The 23328-nt window shown below is 28.0% G+C and overlaps 3 protein-coding genes across 4 annotated transcripts; all 3 read right to left on the bottom strand.

Moving 5' to 3' along the window:
* Positions 1-3499: 3499 nt before the first annotated feature.
* Positions 3500-7080, bottom strand: LOC149889963 (uncharacterized). Of its 2 annotated transcripts, none has more exons than XR_016452003.1 (7): positions 5490-7080; positions 4994-5058; positions 4747-4830; positions 4553-4625; positions 4325-4380; positions 4009-4147; positions 3500-3804 (listed from the first exon to the last, which is right to left on the bottom strand). XR_016452003.1 is itself a non-coding variant. In XM_090085884.1 (7 exons), the coding sequence occupies exons 1-7, from the start codon at positions 6217-6219 to the stop codon at positions 3571-3573; spliced, it is 1413 nt and encodes a 470-aa protein (XP_089942010.1). In that variant the 5' UTR covers positions 6220-7080; the 3' UTR covers positions 3500-3570. The 2 variants fall into 2 exon arrangements, 1 of the variants encoding a protein (XP_089942010.1); XM_090085884.1 differs by having other exon boundaries at positions 4009-4179.
* Positions 7081-10167: 3087 nt separating this feature from the next.
* Positions 10168-11203, bottom strand: LOC145183208 (iron-sulfur cluster co-chaperone protein HscB-like). The gene has a single exon (XM_080058542.2). It carries the CDS (start codon positions 11077-11079, stop codon positions 10327-10329), a length of 753 nt encoding a protein of 250 aa, XP_079914668.2. The 5' UTR covers positions 11080-11203; the 3' UTR covers positions 10168-10326.
* A 560-nt stretch (positions 11204-11763) lies between these two features.
* On the bottom strand, positions 11764-21762 carry LOC145182461 (glycogen phosphorylase-like). The gene is made up of 20 exons (XM_090084679.1): positions 21472-21762; positions 20988-21089; positions 20617-20799; positions 18832-19084; positions 18079-18161; positions 17535-17681; positions 17208-17300; positions 16520-16666; positions 15938-16101; positions 15583-15799; positions 15287-15434; positions 14936-14994; positions 14421-14481; positions 14170-14250; positions 13973-14001; positions 13831-13881; positions 13575-13702; positions 13298-13426; positions 12282-12348; positions 11764-12082 (listed from the first exon to the last, which is right to left on the bottom strand). Exons 1-20 carry the CDS (start codon positions 21715-21717, stop codon positions 11906-11908), a joined length of 2565 nt encoding a protein of 854 aa, XP_089940805.1. The 5' UTR covers positions 21718-21762; the 3' UTR covers positions 11764-11905.
* Positions 21763-23328: the final 1566 nt, after the last annotated feature.

Below are 23328 nucleotides of genomic sequence, written 5' to 3'. Positions count from 1 at the left end.
AACGCGTCATTCGCCCGCGTTAATCGTTATTAAATCTAGAAGACGCAATTTTATTAAGTTGGGAGCTTCACATTCTACCATGTTATGTTTAGCCTTTTGCTGAATACCAAACTGTGACCTATCCAAGCGCCCAACAGTGACGAGGCTGTTCATTCAAAATTAAAATCTATGAGAGTAGATTTAAATGTGTTAATCAACTCAACAGAAAAAGCGACAACTATTTTCTGATACAGATATTAATTACAACTTGATTATGATTCGGTTTTTTTTGACTATTCAAATAAACACTTTCTCTTACTGAGAATGCATGCCAACAAAAAAAAATGTTTTTAATGACTCAACCAAGTCACCTAATTTTTATTTACTTTTGGCTGCTGAAATTGTATTTGGTACCAGTTCTTTTTTACTACCCACAATTCTCTTACAACGTGATATCGATTACATATTTCAAAATAGGAGAAATTTGATACATAAAAATCGAAAAATCTTTTCTCGCTTAAAGTTTTAACTTGTAATAATAAACTACATTACAAATATCTTAGGTACTAAGTTTTTTCTTGTATACCTTTTTTTCCGATGTGAAGCATTTTTTTATCTGTGAACTGAGCAACAGTAATCACTAATATCGTTTCTCCATCTCTTGTCTTAATGAAACTGTTCCCCTACTCTTCACTCTCATTAGCCAAGTTTTTTGGAAGAAAGTCAAGAGGTTGTGCAAAAGGTGGATATTAAGACTAATTAGAGCTTTAAAGTCCACTTCTTATCAAGAGTTATCTTTTTGGATATCTTTTTGGATGTTACTTACAATAAGTTTAGAGTTAGGCGCTTTTATTCTAGGACCAAGCCATTTGGTTTTTCCTTAAATCCAAACCTCTCACGAGTTCATTCAGCTCAGCTTGTGTGAACAACTCATCAGTACTCGGCTGACCTTCACTAAATTTCAAATTGAATTGTATACTTATAAATTTCAAATTGAATTGTATACTTATACAGGAATAGGGATCATTGTTAAAAAGGTTTGCAAGAGCCAAATAATAATGAAATAAACCAAAAGTTAAGATTTTTTTTTTAAAGAAATTCAATTCATTAAATTTAAGAGCAATACAAGTAGTTATATAAGTGTAACTTAATTAAGGGTTTAAATTTATACTACTTGTACTCGTTTGTAGATCCGGGTGAAATTAGGTCGGAGCAAGGAGCTCCAGCTTTAAAAAAAAATTAAGAAACCAAATTGAGTGAGAGTAATTTATTTTTTGTCATCGTTTTGCACATTTAACAGAAGTGTTATATTTCTTATTAAGCAATGTATTTATTATGCATCTATTTTGTATTCATTTTGTATTTAAAGTAAATTTCTCTTATTTGAAATTCACAAATACCACATGTATTTGTAAATTTCAAGGTTTTTGTGTTTTGTGAAGAATGGCTTTAAAGATAAAATTTGTGCATGTTTTTTGGCTTCGATTTTTTAAAACGTGTCAGAATTATGAATAAGTTATTAACAGTTATTTATTATAATTAACAATAATAGTAGTTATGAATAAATAAGTTAAAATAATTCAGAGTAACAACAGTTGTGAATAAATAAGTTAAAATAATTTAGAGTAATTTTTAAGACCGTTTTTTTAAGAGAATTGTTATAAATAGCTCTTCCGGGGGTAAAAAACTATTTAAATTTAATAAATTTAAACTATTTATATAACATTACATTAAAATTTATGATTCAAAAATGTAAGTGTGAAATTTATGTTTCAGAAATTTTCACAGAAAAAAAAATTTTAAAAAATGAAAAAACCGGTTCTTTTACCATTCTTCAAAAAAAATGACAGAAAAAAAACTTGAAATCTCAGTAAACCTTTTGCTAACAAACTGAAGGTTTAATAAATTATAATTATATATTAACGAGTGCAGTAGAACAAACTTCAAAAACTTTGATGCTTGTTACATTGCTTAAGACTTCGTCACGATGTTATTAAGTCATTCGTAGTTTAAGTATTGAGTTGGTCAAGCAACGTCATTATTTTGTTAAAACAATCATAATTTTCTTGCAGCATTAACAAATACTTTCAATGAATAAATACGACGAGAACTTATCAACAATTAGGAAATAAAGATTTTGAGAAGGTATATACTGTTTAGCATTATACGGCGGAAGCAATAACCAGAGCGAATCATTTACAAATCATTTGAGTAGAATAAAACTTAAAAAACTAGTCATCTTTTCAATAGGCTAACAAAATAATAAATTTGTTAAATTATATTCTGGTTATTTTTTACATCGCTAAATATTCCATTGGTCATGGGATCTGAAAGAACGCTTAATGTGCCATCTAATAGAAAATTTGTGTTCTTTGCTGAAGACAGAAGTTTATCAGGAAAGCTGGGAAGCACATTCTATTTGATAGTTAAAGCAAATAAATAACAACAATTTCTAAAATCTTAAACAATAAGCAAAGAGCCTATTCTAGCAGATTTCAATTCTTTGATTGGAAAATTGAAGCGAGTTGGAAAATAAATATCATATCAGGTAAAATAATCATTCCGTTGAATTAAATGTTCATTCATAAATTTTGATATTTGAAGAGCACATGGGATAAAACGACAGGTCCGTGTTGTACGATTTTTAAGTTATCGCCTTTTGGCATTAGATAGGCAGTTTGTTTTGAAAGATAGTTTAAGTTTAAAAATGGTGAAGATCTGATAAGAAATATTTTTATACATTAAAAAAAAACAGCATTCGTTGCTACCACATAAGTAAAACCACAAAAGCTGATTCTTTAGGCTAACACTTATCGTTATATCCAGAGTTCACTTACACGATTTTTGTAAAATCAGGACCTTAGTTTTGTAAAGTTTGGGAGTCTTGATTTTAATTTTTTTCAAATAATTTGAAAAGTCAATATAGTGGATGTAGATTAATGCTTTCCGATTCTTTAAACTACTTTGCTTTTAAAAGAAGTCTTTTAAATACTATTTAATTCCCTAAATTAAATATTAAAATCTTTCTTTTCAACTCTGTGTATATCTAAACTTGATACCGCATCCTGTTATTTAGCACTATTTATATAAATATATTAAACATGTGACTTCTTGTTACAACTAATGATGCAATAAATACTTAGGAAAATTAGCTTTTACCTTCAAAATTTGTAAGTAAATCACTATGATTAATGATATAGATAAAAACAAGCTCTGAGTCGATGAATCAGAGAAAAAAGCAGTCCAAAAAAAAACATTTCCACACCAAAAAGGTTAAAACTGCCATCTTGCTTTACTGGTGAATTGTGTGCTGTTGTGATGCATTCAGTAAAACATTTTTTTTGCTTAAGTGTTTAATGTTCTTTTGGCTTTATACTTAAAAAATAAGACATCTCTCTCCCGTGGAGATTTCTTTTATACCCGTTGAAATTTATCGTATGAAGTTATATTTATACGATGGATTTAGTAACTTAAACTTAAAAGTATGGAAGAATTTATGTAAAAATCAAAAACACATTAATAAAGCTTATACAATTATTAAAAATTTTAAAACTAAAAAAAAAATTGTCGGAGGAAGATACACCTATCTCTTTAAACTAACTGAAAAGACTCAAACGAAATCCCATCAGAAGTTTGATTAAAATCTTCTGAACCTTTAGAAATTCTTCTATTGTGAGGTTGAGCAGGTAAAATCAAATCATCAGTTTCATTTTTCAGGCAATTTATATCATTGGATTCGCGATTAGATAATCGAGATGAAATATCAACTGAAGAGGTTAATTCAGCACTAAAATTGGTACCAACAGATGGAGGGTTTTGAACGACCTAGAAATTTATTATTTTTTAGTATTAAAAATATTCAATACAATATTTATTTAAACTTTATTTTTTAAAAACTACTGAAAGGTTGGCTCTATATTTAAATAAAAAATGATTCACTGTACATTATGATAGAAGTAAAAAAAGTTGCAAATTCAAAAGAGAAGTTAAAACTCACAAGATCTGTTCAAAAATACTTGAATAACTTACATGACACATGTCTTTTAGCCTTGAAATATCAGATTCGGTTAGAGTTGCTTTCCCATAACAACTTAGTGCCAATTTCTCTTTTAGCTCATGCACCTGATCTCCTGGCAAAAAACTTGAATCGGTCAAGCGCACCAAGTTACTATTTCGAGGAGAAATATCAGAACACTTACTCTAAATTGTTAACACTAGTAAAATTAAATTTTCTCAAGGTCACTTATCAATAATTTTGACTAAAATTGTTTTACTACTGGTAGTGAAGAATAGTTTGAATGCTTAACTAGGTTTAGTGAAGAATAGTTGTAAAATGCTTAACTACCTTACTGTGTGGATCTCGGCGCAGAATATTAAGGTTGGAAAGACCTTGGGTATCACCTTTAAAAAAATAAAGTTCAACTTTTCTTTTTTGTCTATTATATTTTGCAAAACCCAAACAAAAAGCTAGTAAAATTAGGTATAGGAAACATATGAGAATGCATACTTATATACTGAAAACCAAACAAAAAAAATGCAAGCTTTTAAACTAGTTTAAAAAATTGAAGTAAACCTGATATTAAGTAGTTCTCTAAACTGCTGAATGAAGGGGGGAAATCTAACCTGCTATCAGCTTCAGATGTTGTCTATAAAAATAGCACACAAAGATAAATCATTTTTTCATTATAAAATAACCTAACCCAGATGATTAAAATTATTTAATTACAATTTTGTAGTTATATTTTTTTTTAGTAAAAAAAAACTCACTGACAAAGAGTCACTGTCATCTTCTGATGCAAGAGAAAAAGAAACTCTTTTTTTTTCATTTGGACTGTTTTTTAATCTGTATTGCTGAAATAATAATGTTAATATTACTAACATTAGGTAATAATGTAAACAATAAATAATAATATAAGCAATATGAAGAATAACTATAATGACAAACTATATAATGCTAATATCTTCTAAAAATAATAATTCTAAAATTAAGACATTACAAAATATAATTATCAACCTCTATTTTTGATGATTGATCTTGTAGTTTTATGACATCCACATCATTTGAAAGTGAAATTAACTCTTAAACAAAAACAAAAATTATAGGCTGCAAATATTTAAAAATTAAGTTACATTTTTAGTTTTACTATTATTTAGCATCAATTATAGAGTATAATCAGAGTATTAAGTAATTGACAATTGGCAGTAAATGTTCATGGGACTCATAATGAACAAGGGAGAATGATAGTGGTCTTTAGGGATAGAGCTTAAAGTGTTTCAAAATATATAAGGTGGTATTTTTTTTTAGTTTACAACAATCCTGGTTTACTTGTATGACCTTGAAAGACAATCTCACCTACTGGTTGCTATAATTTGAAAATATAATGGACAAAAAACTATAAACAGACATCAACAAACTGAAAACAGCAAAAACAACAACTTTCCCAATTTCATAGTTGATCCTCATTCTACACTAAAATTGTTAAAATATAATTAAAACAAAGCTAGTATACCATTATGAAGAACATCATTCTGACTTAATACATCTGAGCACTTAGAGCAAAGATAAGTAATACCAACTTGATTATCATTGGGTTTTCTTTGACTGTCCAAATAAACACAAAGATCACGCAACTCATTATTTTCTTTAATAAGTTCTTGTTGTTGAAGTTCCAATTTATTATTTTTTTCCTGATATGACATGACTTCAGTTCGCATAAGTAAAATAGAATGTCTACCGAATTTTTGCCATTCCTTGGCAAACTGCCTACATTTTTTACGTTTATCATCAAGTAAGCAGCATAGATCTCGAAGCTCTTTTGCTTCTTGCTCAACTAACTGTTTGGACTCTTTCAAATTTCTTATTTCTTCTAAATAGTTTTTCATTTGCTTATTAAATTCTTTGATCAAGTTATTATGGTCAATCATTAAAGCAAGCTTTTCTCCCTCTACAACTTTAAGACGATCTTTGAGGTAAAGTATATCATGTATACTTGACACATTGTTGTTTGGAGAAAGAAAAGGCTTAAGATCACTGTCAAGTTCAGAAAAGGATAAAAACTGATCAACTTGTTTACATTTAGGATTTGAATTAGCTGCAGACAACTCTGAAAAAAGAGGAAAATTAATACTATCTGAATTATCTACTTCATTTGTACTTTCATGACAAACTGATTTATTTTCTTCTGCTGATTGCTTTCCATAAGCATCCATATCAATAGCATTTTCAGTGTTAGAAGTCATCACTGTTAAACATAAACATTTACAGAAATATATTAGATTAATACTTTGTGTTGCATAAAAATATAGTACTATTGTAGTTTTTTAGTAACTACTAATCATATATAGCATGCTAGTTAAGTATATAGCATTTTAGATTTATAGTTAGTGCTTCTCATACAAGATCCTGAGGTAAAAAAAATATTTAAAAAATAAAAATCTCAAGAATAATCTTACATGAAACATTAGCAGCAGAGAGTGCTTAATTTAAATAAAATCATTTAAATCACAGAAAGTATAATTTAAAAAATTAAAATGAATTAAAGTAAGAAGGATTATAAACATTAGAATTTTTGTTGTTGTTTACAATGTGGCAGGCATTCACTTAAAAGATGTTAACTCAACAGCATACATACATACATACATACATACATACATACATACATACATACATACATACATACATACATACATACATACATACATACATACATACATACATACATACATACATACATACATACATACATACATACATACATACATACATACATACATACATACATACATACATACATACATACATCTGTATTTGGGTGTCTGTGTAAACATATACATATGTAAAACTCCATTTCTTTCATTCAGGTATTCATTCGGCTGATGGGTTTAGGTTTAGCAAGTCAAGCGTTATGAATTATATGGGATTGGGGGAATATTTAACGATGGTTCTTAGAGATAAACTATATTTAACTAATTAGTAAACAGTTAAATTTATGCTATCAATTACAATTTTATAGATCACATTTTTAAAAAAATGAGTTTTCTCTTATTTACAGTTTATTTCTTATTTTATTTGTTAAAAGTAATTCCCGTTAAAGGTGGTGTAAGAAGTAATTATTTACGGGAAGTTTATGTTGTGGCGGGGGAGAAAGAGGGGGGGGGGGGGGTTGAAGCGTAAACAAAACCACAATTTGAATGCTAAAACATCAAAAAGGTCTAGATGATGCCATCCTCATTCGCTGTGCTTTTTTCCTATTCGGATTTTTAAGTTAACGTATTTGCTTCCTTCTATTAGACCTAATTTATATTTGATTATACTAAAACTAGTTTAATTTATCGTGAATTAATCAAACCAGCAACAAAAACTGTTGTCGCCACTATAAATAAATATTAACATTTTGAATCGGAATATCTCAAATTTTTAATATTTTATTTAGCGTTTTTAAATATTTTATAAAAAGAAATGTCTGAGTTTTATATTAGGTATAATTGATAGTGAATAGGATTGCCAACTTCGGTGAACAGTTTTGGAAAATGTTAATATAAATTTTGATATTTGGTTCCATCAAATAAAATAATTAGTAATCTAAGTTTCATAGAAAAATAATTGAGACAGCTATTTACGGAAATTATGACGTTTTCAAAATTTATAATTTTAATCGCAAGGTTTAAGTTATATTTTGTATGTTTGCAATTTTAAAATTTTCAATAGTTTTCTAATTTTTAAATATTTTTCAAATGCTATAAATAACTAAAAAGTAAATTGTTGTTAAACATCAAATAGGTTAACAAAATATTTGCAAATCGTCAAGTTCGTTTGCCAAAAAACCGTTATTTTAAAGTTTGACAACCGCTGATTTACTGACATTTGGAAATTGTTTTCTATTTTCAGAGAGTACTTGTAGCAGTGCCTGCTTTTGCCCTTCATCTTAAGTGAGAACTTGATTGTATACTTGGATGAGGGCAACTCCTCTTTCTGCTCTGTCATTCACAACACTCAATCCAGAAACAATCTATCACTAATAGTATCAGCTAATCTAATAGCTGCACATATTCGCTCATCAAAAAAACTGAAGGCAATTAGTTCTTTGCTCAAATACCATGTATGACGACACAATGCCTTTATTGCCAAATTCGCAATTGTTGAATTGATTGGTTTATACAATTCTAGCTTTTCAAAGCACTTAAGATCATTAAGTGGAGCTTGAATGGTGTGAGATACTGTAAACCATAATTGGATATACACAAAACAGGTGAAATATGTTAAACAAACGAACTATATTTGTCTCATAATCAGTCATTCGATATTGGGGCCAGAAGAGGAAAGCTTCAGCGAATAGATCGCTTCAGCAATTCATCTGGCCCAATATATTGCTCCTGATGCCACCAAATGGATGTCTCGAGGTGGGATATGTCCCATATAGATTGGTGGTAATTCAAGGAGCTCTCTATAGTCATCACGAAGCTGACTATCCTTCTGAAGACATGACACAACGAATTCCACAGCCTACTTCATCATCATTTTGTTGTTGTTGAAAATAGTCGTTGTTTTTTCATCTGATATACCATCTGCAATTCTGTCATAAACCATCGACGGCCATGCTCCTTAGAATCTTTTAAACAACAAAATATCAGGTCCAGCAAGGAGTCTCCGAGGACGATCTCAAATATGTGATGTCGACATAATTGATATAGTTATGCCTTTTCAATCTTTTGTTCAATTAGAGCACTGGCTCAAATTCCAGAGTTACTGACAGTGGTGTCAAAAGACAGCGCTTTCACATTTTCAAATAAGTACCAGTCGTTGATTGCTGTGACCATCGTATTTGTCATTGCTTCTCCTGTGCCGTTAGGGAGCTTAGACACATTCAAAAGATGTTCAACACCTCGAATGGAAATAAGGATAGGTAAATAGCCCATTTCTTCATGGTTCCTAGAAATATCTGGAAGCAATTTTCTATCCCAGTGGACTACAAGTGGAACATCTTGAATCTGGTTACTAAAACTGTTATTTAATTGTGATTTGTGTGAAAATTTGCAATGGATTCTAGGATAAAGTGGTAAGTTTTATGTATGTAAACAAATAAACATTTTATTTTAGAATAAAAAATACTGAAAAGTGAAATGCTAACTGCAGTCAAATGTCTGATGCAATTATGCTTGGGCTCATCAAACTTGGACAATGCAATGAGCATGTTTTTGGTTTAATTGAACTTTATTAGTTGATAAATCAGTAAAACACGTGACATTAGCAGTCATATATATGCTGGTATAATATATTTTAACTGATATCTGAAGATGGAATGCTACTTTTTGGCTTGGCGGCAATTTCTTAGGTTGCGAGGTGTCCATCAGGTCTCACTTCGCTTTGTGAATACACAAAAAGTATTGCACAAGATTTTGAATAAATGTGATTTCAAGACAGAGGAGTTTTCTAAAAGCTTAAAGTATCTGCAAATAGTTTAAGTGACCCATAAATGAACAAATATCACTTAGCAAATTTTTATTTTTTATCAATATTAATGGTTTTGCTAAATGAACAATTTAAAGTTTTAACTCACAAGCATGTACAACTTCTTGTTGTAACAAACTGTTTCAGTTAAACTGATTTCTTTTTAACTCCAAGATTTAGGTTTTTTCTTCTATTCAGGTTATACAATTCGTTTTTGTAAGTGTAGCCACACTCTAGTAGGATATGATCAAACTGCGAACGAATATTTTTTTTTTGACAGTACTTCATGGTGATCTCTCTCTGCTTCCTCTTTTTCTTTTTAAAGTAAAGAAAGTAATTTTGCTGTGCAGTTCCTTCACACAAAAAAACCTGTGCAAGGAAAGGCATTTTGGAGTAAACCATTATGAATTTCCATTATGAATTTTAACTATTTTTTGAAAGGGAATATAAATGGCATTTCTATTTCAAAAAGGAATCAAAGATTATGAAATTGGGGGTTAACTAGATGCCATATGTAAAGTTGAATATCTAGTACGTAAAGATGTTTTATATATTGTTAACTAACTTTAATTAAATATGGTTTATTTCATTAAATTAAGGTATAGTTTAGCAAACTTAACGTGAACATTTTTAACTCTCCAGTGAGAAAACAATTAGTGCAAGTATTTTATGGTCGCGATATTATACAATATGATAATTTATGCTTATTACTTTGGGCGAAAAAGAAAAAAAACATCAGACAGATTTTGAACATTTTTTTCAAAATTTAAAAGCAATTCTTTAATACTACTTATACCGAAAATTAATTTCTATCTTAAGTTCAAAAAATAAATAGACGTGAGAAAATAATTTAAAAGTGCAAAAAACCATATGAACTACTTTAGATCGAGAACGTTGTTTTAGCAAGACAAATCCATTATTTTATCTTCAATCACTTGCTTTAACGTTCTTCTATACCTCATTTTGATCAACGCATCTCTAGCTTTTTCAAAGTTCTTTTGAGCGAAAGCGACATTTGTCTCTTTAATGTCATGCTCAATATCAACGACAACGTTTGAAAGTATAGCTCTCAGATCATTAACATCTTCGCAATCCTCCACTTCGAAATTAAGCTCAAAGATAGAGGAGATGATGTTGCTATCGGAACTATTCACAGATTGTTCATCGACTTTAAAACCATTTAATTCGAGCAAATACAGCCCGCGTTTAAGGGGATCTGATAGAACTTTATGAGCCTCATTAATGACAGCCGAATGGATAGTGGAATAGTCTTGTTCTCTCGTAGATTTTTTTACGAATTTGTCCGGATGGAGACGTGACTGTAGTTTTATATAATAATCTTTTAAACTAGATACAGATATATCGAAACTTTGGCGGAGTTGGAGAAGTTCAAAAAAGTTCAAACGTTTAGAAGCACATTCTCCGCATTGTATAATGTCGCACGATGGACAGAACAGCTCACAGTCATGCTTAAACTTACAATTCCAGCAACTATTTGTACAGCCGTACGTATTGTGATCACGCTTCGTAAACAAAATGTTTTTTTCTTTAAAACCAGGGTAACTAGCGAGTGAACGAGGAGTACACCAACACAACCTATAATTTTTTTTTAGCACGTCGTAAAGCAAGAATAGTTTTCTGTGCTGTTGCATGGTATTCTTTAAATTTTTGTTACCTGTAAAATACTAGAGAATTTAAAAAATAAATGTTGTACCAAAAATAAGTTATTACCAAGAATTGGTAAACAGTTTGCGTAATTGATTATTAATATCACACAAAATAGTAAAAAAAAAAAAAAAAGTTACGCTATTCCGCGACGACGTCACAGATATAACTTAAAACAATATGAAAAAGTTCAGGGAGTTAAACAGTGAATAATTACAAAACGTTCGTAAGACTTTGGATAGAATGTTTTGGATAAAATTTATTCATTACTTGCATACCCGCTTTTAGCATGGAGCAACAAAAACCTACGTCATAGTGAGCAACAAAAACCTACGTCATAGTGAGCAACAAATTTGTTTCAATGAAAATTTCATTACAAACTAAATAAAATTAAAATTTTTTTAAAAAAGTCGTACAATTTTATATGATCTACTAAAATTAAAAGAATCAAATACAGTATACAGCTTTTATTTACGCAAATTAATTACAAGTTTGTTGTCACAAATACACAGTTAATTAGAACTTTACTAGTACAAATGCCGCCGAAAAAAACTACAAAACTATCATTAGAAATATAAAGATTTTAACACAAATTTTTGTTGTACTTTTTTTAAATATATTAAACAATATTTTTATACTTTTTATATCATACTATTAGTTATATATATGTATATAAATCAATATTGCGTATTATAATATATAATTTTTTTCTATAAAGTGAATTTTGAAATCTTCGTTTTTTATAATTTTTGATAACTTTTAAATGCCTATTAAATCCTTTTTTTTATAAAAATTTAAACTAAATAAATCATATCAAAGAGCTCTTTCCTTAACTTTAACTTCATCTTTGTAGTTACCGTTTATACCGGGTAGTTTAACTGGGCTTGCATGCCATATATCTCTAGCATACTCCATAATTGTACGGTCACTAGAAAATTTACCAGAATGCGCCACATTGCTGATACACATTTTTAACCACATAGCGCGATGCTAAACAGAAAAAATTTATTAACTAACGGTTACTACCAAAAATTATTTAAAAAAGGTAATCAGATAACATATTCAATTCAACATTTCATCGACAGTTAAGGAGAAAGGAAACTAGATTTTTTCATCAGAGCTTAGTTATAACTTAAAGCGGATTCCAACACATACGTTGACATAATTTAACTGTTTGAATTATACGCACCTTGTAAACTTGAGATATAGAGTCCTGACAAGCTATATAAGACTCATAATCTTTAAGCAGAAAAAATCTAAAAAAATAAGAAAATAGAGTAAATTAAGTGCTAAGTTTTATAAAATAAAATGCAGAGTTGGCAAGATAGTAGTATCGTTTTTTCAGTCTGAAACAAAAGTCCTTTTTTATAGCACAAAGAATGAACCTTGTTAATTTATATATTATCCATTTTGTTTGATGACCATTTCTAATAATTTTTTTTTTTTTTTTTTTTTTACTAAAGATGTGTATTGAAACACATATTGGAGTCCATATAAAGTGAAACTTTTCAATTTTTTTTTATGGAGCCCAAGGTTTTTAACAAGCTCAAGACATTTCAAGCGATTTTTAATTGTTGTGTGGGATACATTTAACCTCTCTGCAATCTTTTGCATTGTTATAACAATTCAATTTAATTATTGCTTAGATTTGGTCAGAAACAAGCTCACAATAAGTGCAACCAGAATGCAGCTCATCTTTAAGTAAAAAACTTCCAGGAACTTTTTAAACCAATTCTGATATATATTTTTTAAGCAATGTACACCATAAACTTCACATGTCTTCACATATGTATAGCTATCAATTATCAAAAGGAAAAAATATCATAGTATTGGCAAAAGTCATTCAAAAATAATATAAACCCATTTATCTATTTCATGAGAAAAAAAAAAAAAAAAAAAATTTACTCTTTTGCCAACCCTATATTTTAAAGATGTTGCAATAAGATGGATAATTCTTGAAACTGTAAAAACAAACTTTTTACCAATATTAAAACTTTTCAATTATTATACATAGATTATCATATTATAGTTCATTAACCTATATGAAACAATTAGTTTTTCAAGTAGTAATAGATAGACTTTATGTAAGCATAAACTTTAGTTCAACTTGACAGAACCAAGTTATACATCATTTAAATGAACAGTGACATAACTAAAAAAATGCTGACACAGATTTTGCTGCACAAATAAACATAAATATTGAACCTGTCTCTGTTGAGCAATTCATCTGCAATATGATCAAAAGTTCCAATAGGAGCAAAGAATGATCCCTTGATCTGATCAATGCACTTCTTAAGTTCCAAATTGCTTTCATAGTACACATATGGATTGTAACTGCACGAAAAATTTGGAAAAATATAAAAGTTTTATAAAAGCTGGAGAACAATTAAAAGATTAAAATCTTAAAGATAAAAACAACAGTTTTTAAAGATAAAAACAACAGTTTTTAAAGATAAAAACAACAGCAGTGAATGCTACAAACCCAAGTTTTTTTGCTTCTTCAACTTGATCAACAGTCATTCCAAATATGAAGATATTTTCATTGCCCATCTCCTCAGCCATTTCAACATTTGCGCCATCTAGTGTTCCAATAGTTAATGCCCCATTTAACTGTACAAAAATTTAAAAAAATAAAGAATAGCTGTCAGAAAATTGCTTATTCTCAACCCATCACAAAAACATGAAAGTTTGTCCTTTAAAAGGAACACAATTTTTATAAAAATAAATCAATTTAATACCATGAACTTCATATTTCCTGTACCACTGGCTTCTGTACCTGCTGTGGATATCTGACAATATTGAAGTAATAAATTAGATAATATAAAATAAACAAAAATAAACAAAAATACTAAAGTAACCTAATAGAAAATAGTAGGGTACCTGCTCAGAAAGATCTGTGGCTGGTATAACTTAAAAAGAATAAAATAGAGAGGTAGGAGGAGTAAATTGTTAATCTATTTATAAAGAATGTTTTGCATAAAATATAATCATTGTTTTCTGACACTAATTTTGGTACTCAGAGATCTAAACAAAAATGTTTTCTTAAAAAAAAGGTAAAAAAGCTAAAATACAATTACTTTTCTCAGCCATGGATACACGGTAGTTTTCAAGAAAAATGACTTTCAACTTATCACCAATTTCAGGGTCACAGTTCACCACTGAGAAAAAAATTTATGGATTGTGAACATCAGACCAAAAAATATTTAAATTACATTTTAATATTATGGTAAAACAGTTATTACAATCATAGTGGTAACTATATCATCTTTATTTTTATCATCTAAAAATATATTTATAATTATAGAAAAAAATATAAAATATTAGCTACCCTTTGCTACTGCAAGTATCAACTTGATGATTAATTTTGCCATGTAGTATCCCGGTGCAGCCTGAAAAGAATGACACAATCAAGGCAAAGATAACACCTTAGTGATGTAATGAGACCATAATTATTTATAACAATACTTTCAAATGAATATTTTTACTTTGACTTTGAGTTATACAGGCCATAAAGAAAAAAGGAGTTTGAATATTTGATAACTTTGTTATTTACAATTACTACCCCACAGCCAAATGTTACAAAGAAAGCATTTTGTAAGTAAGGTGCATAAAAGAAAAGGATGAGCTTTAGAATTTAAGAGACTTAAGCAATATAACTAATTCAAACGCCTTTGTTTCTTAAGCCCTTCCTAATATAACTTTTTTTTAATTGTCCAAGTATAAACTATTTATGTATGAAAAAGACTGCAATCTTCAAGAATTTTCAATAAGATCAAGAATTTTCAGTAAAATCCATATATATATAGACTTAAGTTTTTTATAGAAGAATAAAAAAGAATGTACCTTTCCTCCTATCATAATAGTTCGAGGGACAAAGTCTAACTTGGGATTATCTTTTAATCCTATACATAACATATAGTATACATACTTAGAACTATATTTACATGACAAAAATAGTAGGCATTATAGGTGCTATTAGTGAACTTTTGTCAAAGTTCACTAGATTTTTTTTGGTAATACAAACACTCTTGACCTGAGAATGATGGTAATATTCATTATTCAGAGAGTTAACTGACAAGATAAAATATATATAGATGAAGTTGACTTAAAAAAAAAAAGAAATTAAACAAGAAACATTAAAATCCAGCTAGGGATATAACATTTTTAAAAATTAAGATGCTTAAAAAATCTTACTGTTGTACAAAGTTATAATATGAAGAACATTTAGCAGCTGACGCTTGTATTCATGTATACGTTTAACTTGCACATCAAATATTGAGTTAACGTTGATTTTTATACCAAATTGATCCAAAATCATGGCAGCCAATGAAATTTTATTCTCCTGATGCAAAAAATAAAATTTAAAAGGTGTAAAAATATTTAAAAAAGTTAAATCATATGGAAAGAAAAAAAAAGAAATCATGAAGACACTTTGTTAAGGTATGTTTATAAATCAGAATCTAATTTCATGGCAAATACCATCACCTCACCTGCTTTACACGCTCAAATTCTTTCATGAGTTGAATGTTCACATTGAGATTACTCAATGCTTTCAGTTGAGATAAATCGGTTATCCAACTTTCACCAAGTCTTTCAATAATAACATCAGATAGAGCTGGGTTACAAAGAAGCAACCAGCGACGAGGTGTTATTCCATTGGTTTTGTTTTGGAATTTTTCCGGATACATTTCATAAAAATCTTTAAAGCTTTATAAAAAAAAAAAATTGAAAAAGAAATTAAAAAAATCGAAAATTCTTGTAAAGTTAAAATACTGAACTTTTAGAGTTCTAGCATGTTTCTTTTAACTGCATAAATACTTAAATAATAAAGATGCATTAATATACATTGATGTTTTTAAAATCTCTGAGTGCATAGCTGCTACACCATTGATAACATGAGAGCCCACAATTGCTAAATGAGCCATATTTATTTTACGCTGATTTCCTTCTTCAACCATAGACATTCTTCTTAGACGGTCTATATCACCAGGAAAACATTTTTTCACTTTCTAGAAAATTGAACAATAAAATCATTATTAATATCATAGTGAAAAAACTGTTCTTGTAAAAATTTTAAAGCTTATTTCACAAATGGTCAGTAACCATTAAAAATGGATTTATTGACTCGGTATTATTTTACTTATTGAGTAAGAAAAATAAAATAAAAGTGCAATACATGTGTCAAGACTTGTATAAAACCATCTTTATCAAAGAAAGCTTTGGATTAAACAAAAATATCATTATTTTGTAGCGACATGATTAGCAATTACATTCTCAAAACTGATGATTTTAAAAAGTTTGAGGTAATTTAAACAACTGATTGTATGACTAATACTATTAAATCTACATTAACATTTATTAAAAACATTATTCACATTTATTAAAAAAATTATTCACATTGATTAAGGCTTAAACAAATAATCTTACTTCTAGAAAGTTATGATTTATAGCATAGATGATAATGAGGTGACGAGGAAGCACCTTTTCTATCAAATCAACAGGCCATCTTTCTAATGCTTCTGGTAGCACAGTGTGATTAGTGTAGGCAAATGTTCGCACACACAAATCCCAAGCCTTAAAAAAAAAAAAGAAACTTTATGCTTTAATTACTCAAACTGGATATCAATACTGAATTAAAATAAATATAAGTAAATATAAGTCTTATGCATTTTAAGTAGCCTGTTTAAGGTGAGTAATATACTTTTGGCTAAATTTACCAATTATTTAAAAATAAAATGCACTAGACTAAAATAACACGGATACATTTTCTGCAAGAAGTTTAACCAAATGGTTTACTTGAGTTTTTTTATATTTATATTTTTCCATTATTCCAAGCAAAATTAGCAGATATGGAACTTTTAAATTATAAGTACTAATTAATTCAAGACCAATTATAAGAAATGTGATTGGACAATAAATCTGATGATGCCAAATAATTATATGGCTATTAATCACTTCTGGATGCCAAAAGTTGAACACCTTGCTCCTCTCAAAGTTTAGAATATTAATATAACTTTTTACATGAATGTTTGCAAATACACATGACAAAAATTTTTTAGATTAACTTGCTTATTAAAAATTTTTAAAACTAGAATAATTGTGATTAATAACTGACCATATCCCAAGGCAGTTTTTCTTCATCTAAAAATATCCTCATTAGTTCAGGAACAGCAAATGAAGGATGAGTATCATTAAGTTGAATAGCCACCTTGAAAAAAATATTTACAAAGTTTTGTACAAAACCATAAATAACTTTCTATTGTTAAATGAATAAATTATCAAAAACAATTTATTCATTTAAGAATAGGAAAAACAAATAGAGAGAGACTTAAAACTGACTGATATTTAATTAGATTAAATTTTTTTGCATTAAGTTGAGAGAATCTTTTTTTTTTAAAACTGAATCATTTTTATGTTTAAAGTTATAACATTTAATTTATACTTTATCAGGAAACAAAGATAAGTCGTGACGCATTTCCATATTTTGATGATTATAATCTGCCCGCTTGAAACGTCTAATGATATCTTGTAGTGTTGCAGAAACCATTAGATACTCTTGTTTTAATCTTAGCTCTTTACCTTCAAACACCTTAAAAAACATATTATATATTAATAATAACTTTGTTCTTTATAGTATTTACAGATTATAAAGAGCAAAGCTATCATTTTCACTAACAATATTGAGTCTGCATGATGGAGATAATTGTTTTGGATTAAATGAAAACTATTGAAGAATATTCTCTCTTATTTAACAAATATATTTTTAAATGTGATTAGGACTTTCAAGAAAGTTTAAGTAATTTTGATGGAAAAGAAAAAAAAAAAAAATCAAACTCTTTGGAAAGTACTTTAGCATAATTATTTAAAATTAATTTAATAATTAAAATGTCTTTGAAAATAAGGACAAAACCATGCAAGAAAAAATACAGTTAAAAATCAATTCTCTTGTATAAAACAAATTATTACTAAAACACAATAAGACCCACATTGTCGTTAGGATACAAAACTCGAGTAATATTTTCAGCTTCATTTCGATCCAATACAGCTGCAATATAATCCCCCTTTTGAACTAAAAAAAGTTAATAAGTTTAAGCCAATGTTTTATGTCTAACATTATTGTAAATGTTAAATTTTACAATTAAATATTAAATAACTAAGTGCATTTTGAATATGGTTTCTGAATGTTTTAACCAAACTTCATAAAAGTTATTAGTAACATTTTATATAACAAAATTTTACTTTAACAAAGTAAGAAAATAATATTTTCAGTTGAATGAAAATGAGTTGCCATAATAAAAATTTAATTAAAACTACTTATTCCTAACTTAATTTGATTGACTAAACATAATGATTAGTATTTAATTTTCAGCCACTGGTAATTGGCTACCAGTAAGTTCTAACTTTAATATTGTCCATAAAAGAAATCATTTTAATACTTGAAATATTTATTAAAGTTCAAAAATAAAGAATAGAAATTTAATATACGCAAATAAGCAACCAACTATTAATTATCTATTACCAAGCCTACCATTTATTTAAGGCCCAGAAATAATTAAATAAGTATGGTTTTTTTAAGACAAGTGTTATATATAAATAACTTGGCAGTATTTAGAAAAAAAAAACAACAAGTGTTTGTAAAAAAACTAAAATAAAATTTATACAAAAGGCTTGTTAATAATGAAAATCTTACAAGACAACAACAACAACAACAACAACAAAAAAACATCTAAATAACTTGCAGTAATCTAAATCAAAATCTTTAGAAGATTTTGCTGACCAAAATCTCATTGTGTTACAAACAGAGTCCTTTCCATACCCTGGTACTGGTATATCATAGGCAATAGCATAGACAACTTTAGTGTTGTTCCAAGAATAATGAAACCCATCTTTATCACATGTTACATTCCCATAAAAATGAACAGGGATGGAATATTCAGGACGTGAGTGCTCCCAAGGATTACCAAATCTTAACCAATCATCAGGGATTTCTATCTAAAGTTTATGAAAATATTGGATTAAGATCAGAGCTTAAGAAAGTATTATGGTAATAATGCTTTTAAAAAATCTAGCATTTTATGAATACAAAATTTTAATTGTACAGGGTGTAAGTAAAATATAGACAAAATTTTAAGCAAATTTTTTTTTCAAAAATAGCCAAGTTATTTTGAAAAATAAAAGGAACACTAATACCAATGACTTTCACTGAAATCTAAAGATAGTTTTTGAATTGAGAATGAAAAGTTTCCTGTAAGATTATGTTCTAGATGCAGAGTAAAGCTGAGCAGGTTTGATAAAAAGGAATCCTGACAGAATTAAGTATTGAATTATCAAGACATTTTTCTGGTTAAGAACACAAGGTCAAATGAACCATCATTGCTATATTTGTCTTACTAGGAGATTCAAAAGCCAGGAGTTAAAAGATAAATTGTGCCTAATAAAGTATCTAGGAAAATTTTCCAAAAAAGGTTCTGCTATGTCTAAGTAGGCTTCTTTAAAAATATGTGAAACCTGTAAGCAGGAACTAGGGAAAGGCATTGATCATAAATTTTTAATTCAGAAAGCTTCCACTAACATTTTAACTCAAGCTGAACCTCTTCCAGATTTACAAAAAGAACAGGTAGTAAATAGTAACTATCAATCCATCAAATTCTGCTGCCAAGTGATCACACAAGAGAATCTTGATATTTTACAAGAGAAGATAGATGTTTCTAATTCAAAAATTTACACTAACTACCTGGCTAAGATGTGTAAAAGCTAAAAGTTCTATTGAATCTTATTCATAAATCATTTAGCTGAAAGGGGGCATAGTTTAGGTGACCTTTATAAACAGAACACCATTTCTTTATTACAGGTAAACAAGATAAGCAGAAGGTCATTTAATATAGGACTGCTGTTTATGCCAATACTAGTGCTGTTTTGGATGCACTTGTAGAGTCTAGAGGTATAACAGGTAGAGATTATTTGGTTCAAGTTTATGTTGATAGAGGGTAATTATTCTTGAAAATTTGTCTTTTAGTCATTCCTGCAGATTTTGTTTATGAAAAAGAAGATTTCACAAGTGATAGGTTTTTAAATTTCCTCTGAAAAAAAAGAGAGCTACTTATGATTTTTCAGATATGAAAGAATTTCACAGCAATAGGAAGTTGGTGTTTGAAGTAACAAAACTAAATGATATTAGTTTTGTATTATTAGCAGACTTTAACTGTTGCTAACTAGACTTGGAAAGCAAATTTAAATACGCATATTTAAATATATATATAAAAAAAAAGAATAGAATTTATAAAAAAAGAAAAAATACAGAATACAAAAAAATGTTAAATTCAAAAGCGGTAGAAAATAAAGTTAAAAAGAATCTTTAATATAAAACAAAATAATTGAGTAATTTTAAAAACAAAATGAATAGGTCTTAGTCAAAATAAAAATGTTTTACAATAAATTCAATTTTAATATACATAAATTAACTTTCCCTATATAATGTAAGAAAAAGAAAACAAATTTTTTGACCAAAAATCTATCAGTTTTACCTGTTCCCCATGATGAATTTTTTGTTTAAATAACCCATAATCATATCTCAATCCATATCCATAAGCAGGAATTCCCAATGTTGCCAATGAGTCCATAAAACATGCAGCTAATCGACCTAAACCACCATTACCTAAACCAGCATCTTCTTCTTGATTTTCTAGTTCTTCCATTTCCAAACCAAGCTATTAATATGAATTAAATGTTAATCATTAAATATCAAACAACAACAAAAATAAAAACACAAAAGTAAAAATTCCTAACATAATTAGCAAGCAAAAAGGCGACAGAAATATGACCATAAAAATACCTGCCAATACAGAAAACAATAAAAATCTTTTACAAAAAAAAAAAAAAGTAAAATATATATTACCTGGTACATAGCTTCATCGCATTCATTAAAGATACCTAAATTTGTCATCATATTTGATAAACTTCTTCCAAGATAGTATTCCAGTGACAAATAATAAACACGCTAAAAACAAGCCCTTTTCACTTTTAACATATTTCAGTACCTAACAGTATTTAAAGAGCTTAAGAAAAGTATAAAAAGAAAAGGACAACCATATTTTTGAGATTACATTTTATTGATATTTCAATGGGTTTTTTTAAAACACAGAATTAAAGCTTTCAAAGTTAAATGTCATGTTTGATAAATATCTGATTTGGATTCTTAAAAGATCTTTAAATACATTTTCAAGCACTATTATATGATTTCTGAATTTTCATAGCTCATTTAATTCATACACAACATGTTAAAAAAAACCCAACTGACTTGAAGTATATGTGTAACTGAGTGTGTATAAAATTAAGAAACTATATATTCTTGTCACAAACATAAGAAGTTTATCTCTTACCTTAGGATCTTGTTTATAGTATTCTTGTTGTGTTTTAATCCATCTACTACAAAGCTGGTCTCTCACTGTATGCACAAGAGCTTGGTAGTAATCAAAATTATTTGCAACATTTCTATCTTTAACAACAGTGTAATGAATATGACGATTAAATGCTTCTTTTATATGCTTCACAGTATCTAAGGTTGGAATCCTTCCAACAGAAATTTGCCGCCTTTTTTCACTATCAGTAAGTGGTCTTTCACCCATTTAAAAACTTATAGATTTTCTATAACAATTTTTTTATAGTAAATAAAGTAAATACACATATATGGGAATGAAATATATGTACAATACATACTTAACATATTTAAAATACATATATATGTATATGTATATGTATATGTATATATATATATATATATATATATATATATATATATATATATATATATATATATATATATATATATAATGCTTATATAGTATATCTATAGCTAAAGGACCTACACACATAAATACAAAATAATTTTAAAAAATACTTCAGCTGCACAAAATAATATTCAACACTGTATTTTACTTGATCACAAGTTCAACATTGCATATTGAAAATTAAAACGGTAAAATACACATTATATAGTGTTTTCTTTGAAAACAAATATTTTTCAAAGCACTGTTTTTCTGTTTGGCTAAATAAAAATCAATTTCCTTAATAGAACGTTAAGTACCTACTTACAAAATCTTTAGTAAACATAAATATCACAATACATTTATTAGGTGCATATATTCTTACCATATATACAGTTTATTTAAGCTTATATTTCCAAAAACACTACGCACAATAGTCAGATCAAAATAATTGTGAGTGTGAGTGTGAAATATAAAATATTTTCTAACTACTAAATAATAATATTGGTAGATAAAATACTGTTCATCAATCTTCATCAACAAAATATTAAGTTAAGTTAAGCTTCTTATAGATGTTAATGGCATTTCACAGTTTGCATACACCAAGATATAAGACAGAATCCACCTAAATCTATATGTAAATACAATAATAAATTTACATTGCATTTTGCAGGTTTTGCGACCATAACAGTTTTGAGCACTAAGTTAAGAATGTGCAAGCCTCTAGTTCAACATAAATAAAAACAAAAAAAAAGTATAAAAATGACTGGGGATGAGGTTGGAAATCGATCCTTATTTTATTGAAGACTCTCTAGAGTTTAATTACTTAAACGTGTATTTAAACAAAAAGCGTGACGTTAGTTGCTTACTTACCAATAATCCGTTCTTATTCTTTCTACTTTTTTATTTTTTATTTGATAATGAAGTACTTCCGTTAAATGAGGCGTTTTTATCTCTTTGTTTCTTTATTTTTAAAAGAATATCGCTTTTATGTTTTCTAATTTAAGTTAATCTATGAAAAACTGAAATTTTTACATCTTTTAGGATTCATTTCTTGAGATACTATATGCTCATTAATTAAAGTTACTTTAAAGATTGATAATATCAGCTCTCTTAGCAATAATTAATAAAAAAAAAAAAAAAAAAAAAAAAAAAAAAAAATTTGAACCGAAAGAATATAAATAGTATTTAAGGCAATAAAAACAATATTTGGATAAACTCAGGTAAACTCAGATAAACTTTAAGCTCAATTTAGTATCTTTTTTAATATATATGCTGTTTACAATGCACGTTTACTACAATAACTTAAGTTACTTTTACAAACTATTGCTGGGAATGACATGCAGTTTTAACTGCTGCAGTGATCATAACTGCGGTGAACGCTCCCATTGCGATTGTAACTGAACCTTTTTGAAATTGGGTGAATAGTTTCAAGATATTACCATACTCTTATTATTTACGAACTCTTTATTG

The sequence above is a fragment of the Hydra viridissima genome, unplaced genomic scaffold, assembly GCF_058129835.1.
Source record: "Hydra viridissima isolate aposymbiotic clone 2 unplaced genomic scaffold, HvirCarnegie_v1 scaffold_4, whole genome shotgun sequence".
In the NCBI taxonomy this organism is placed as follows: domain Eukaryota; kingdom Metazoa; phylum Cnidaria; class Hydrozoa; order Anthoathecata; family Hydridae; genus Hydra; species Hydra viridissima.
Note: the sequence above shows the minus strand (reverse complement) of the source record. Positions and strands in the feature narration are given on the sequence as shown.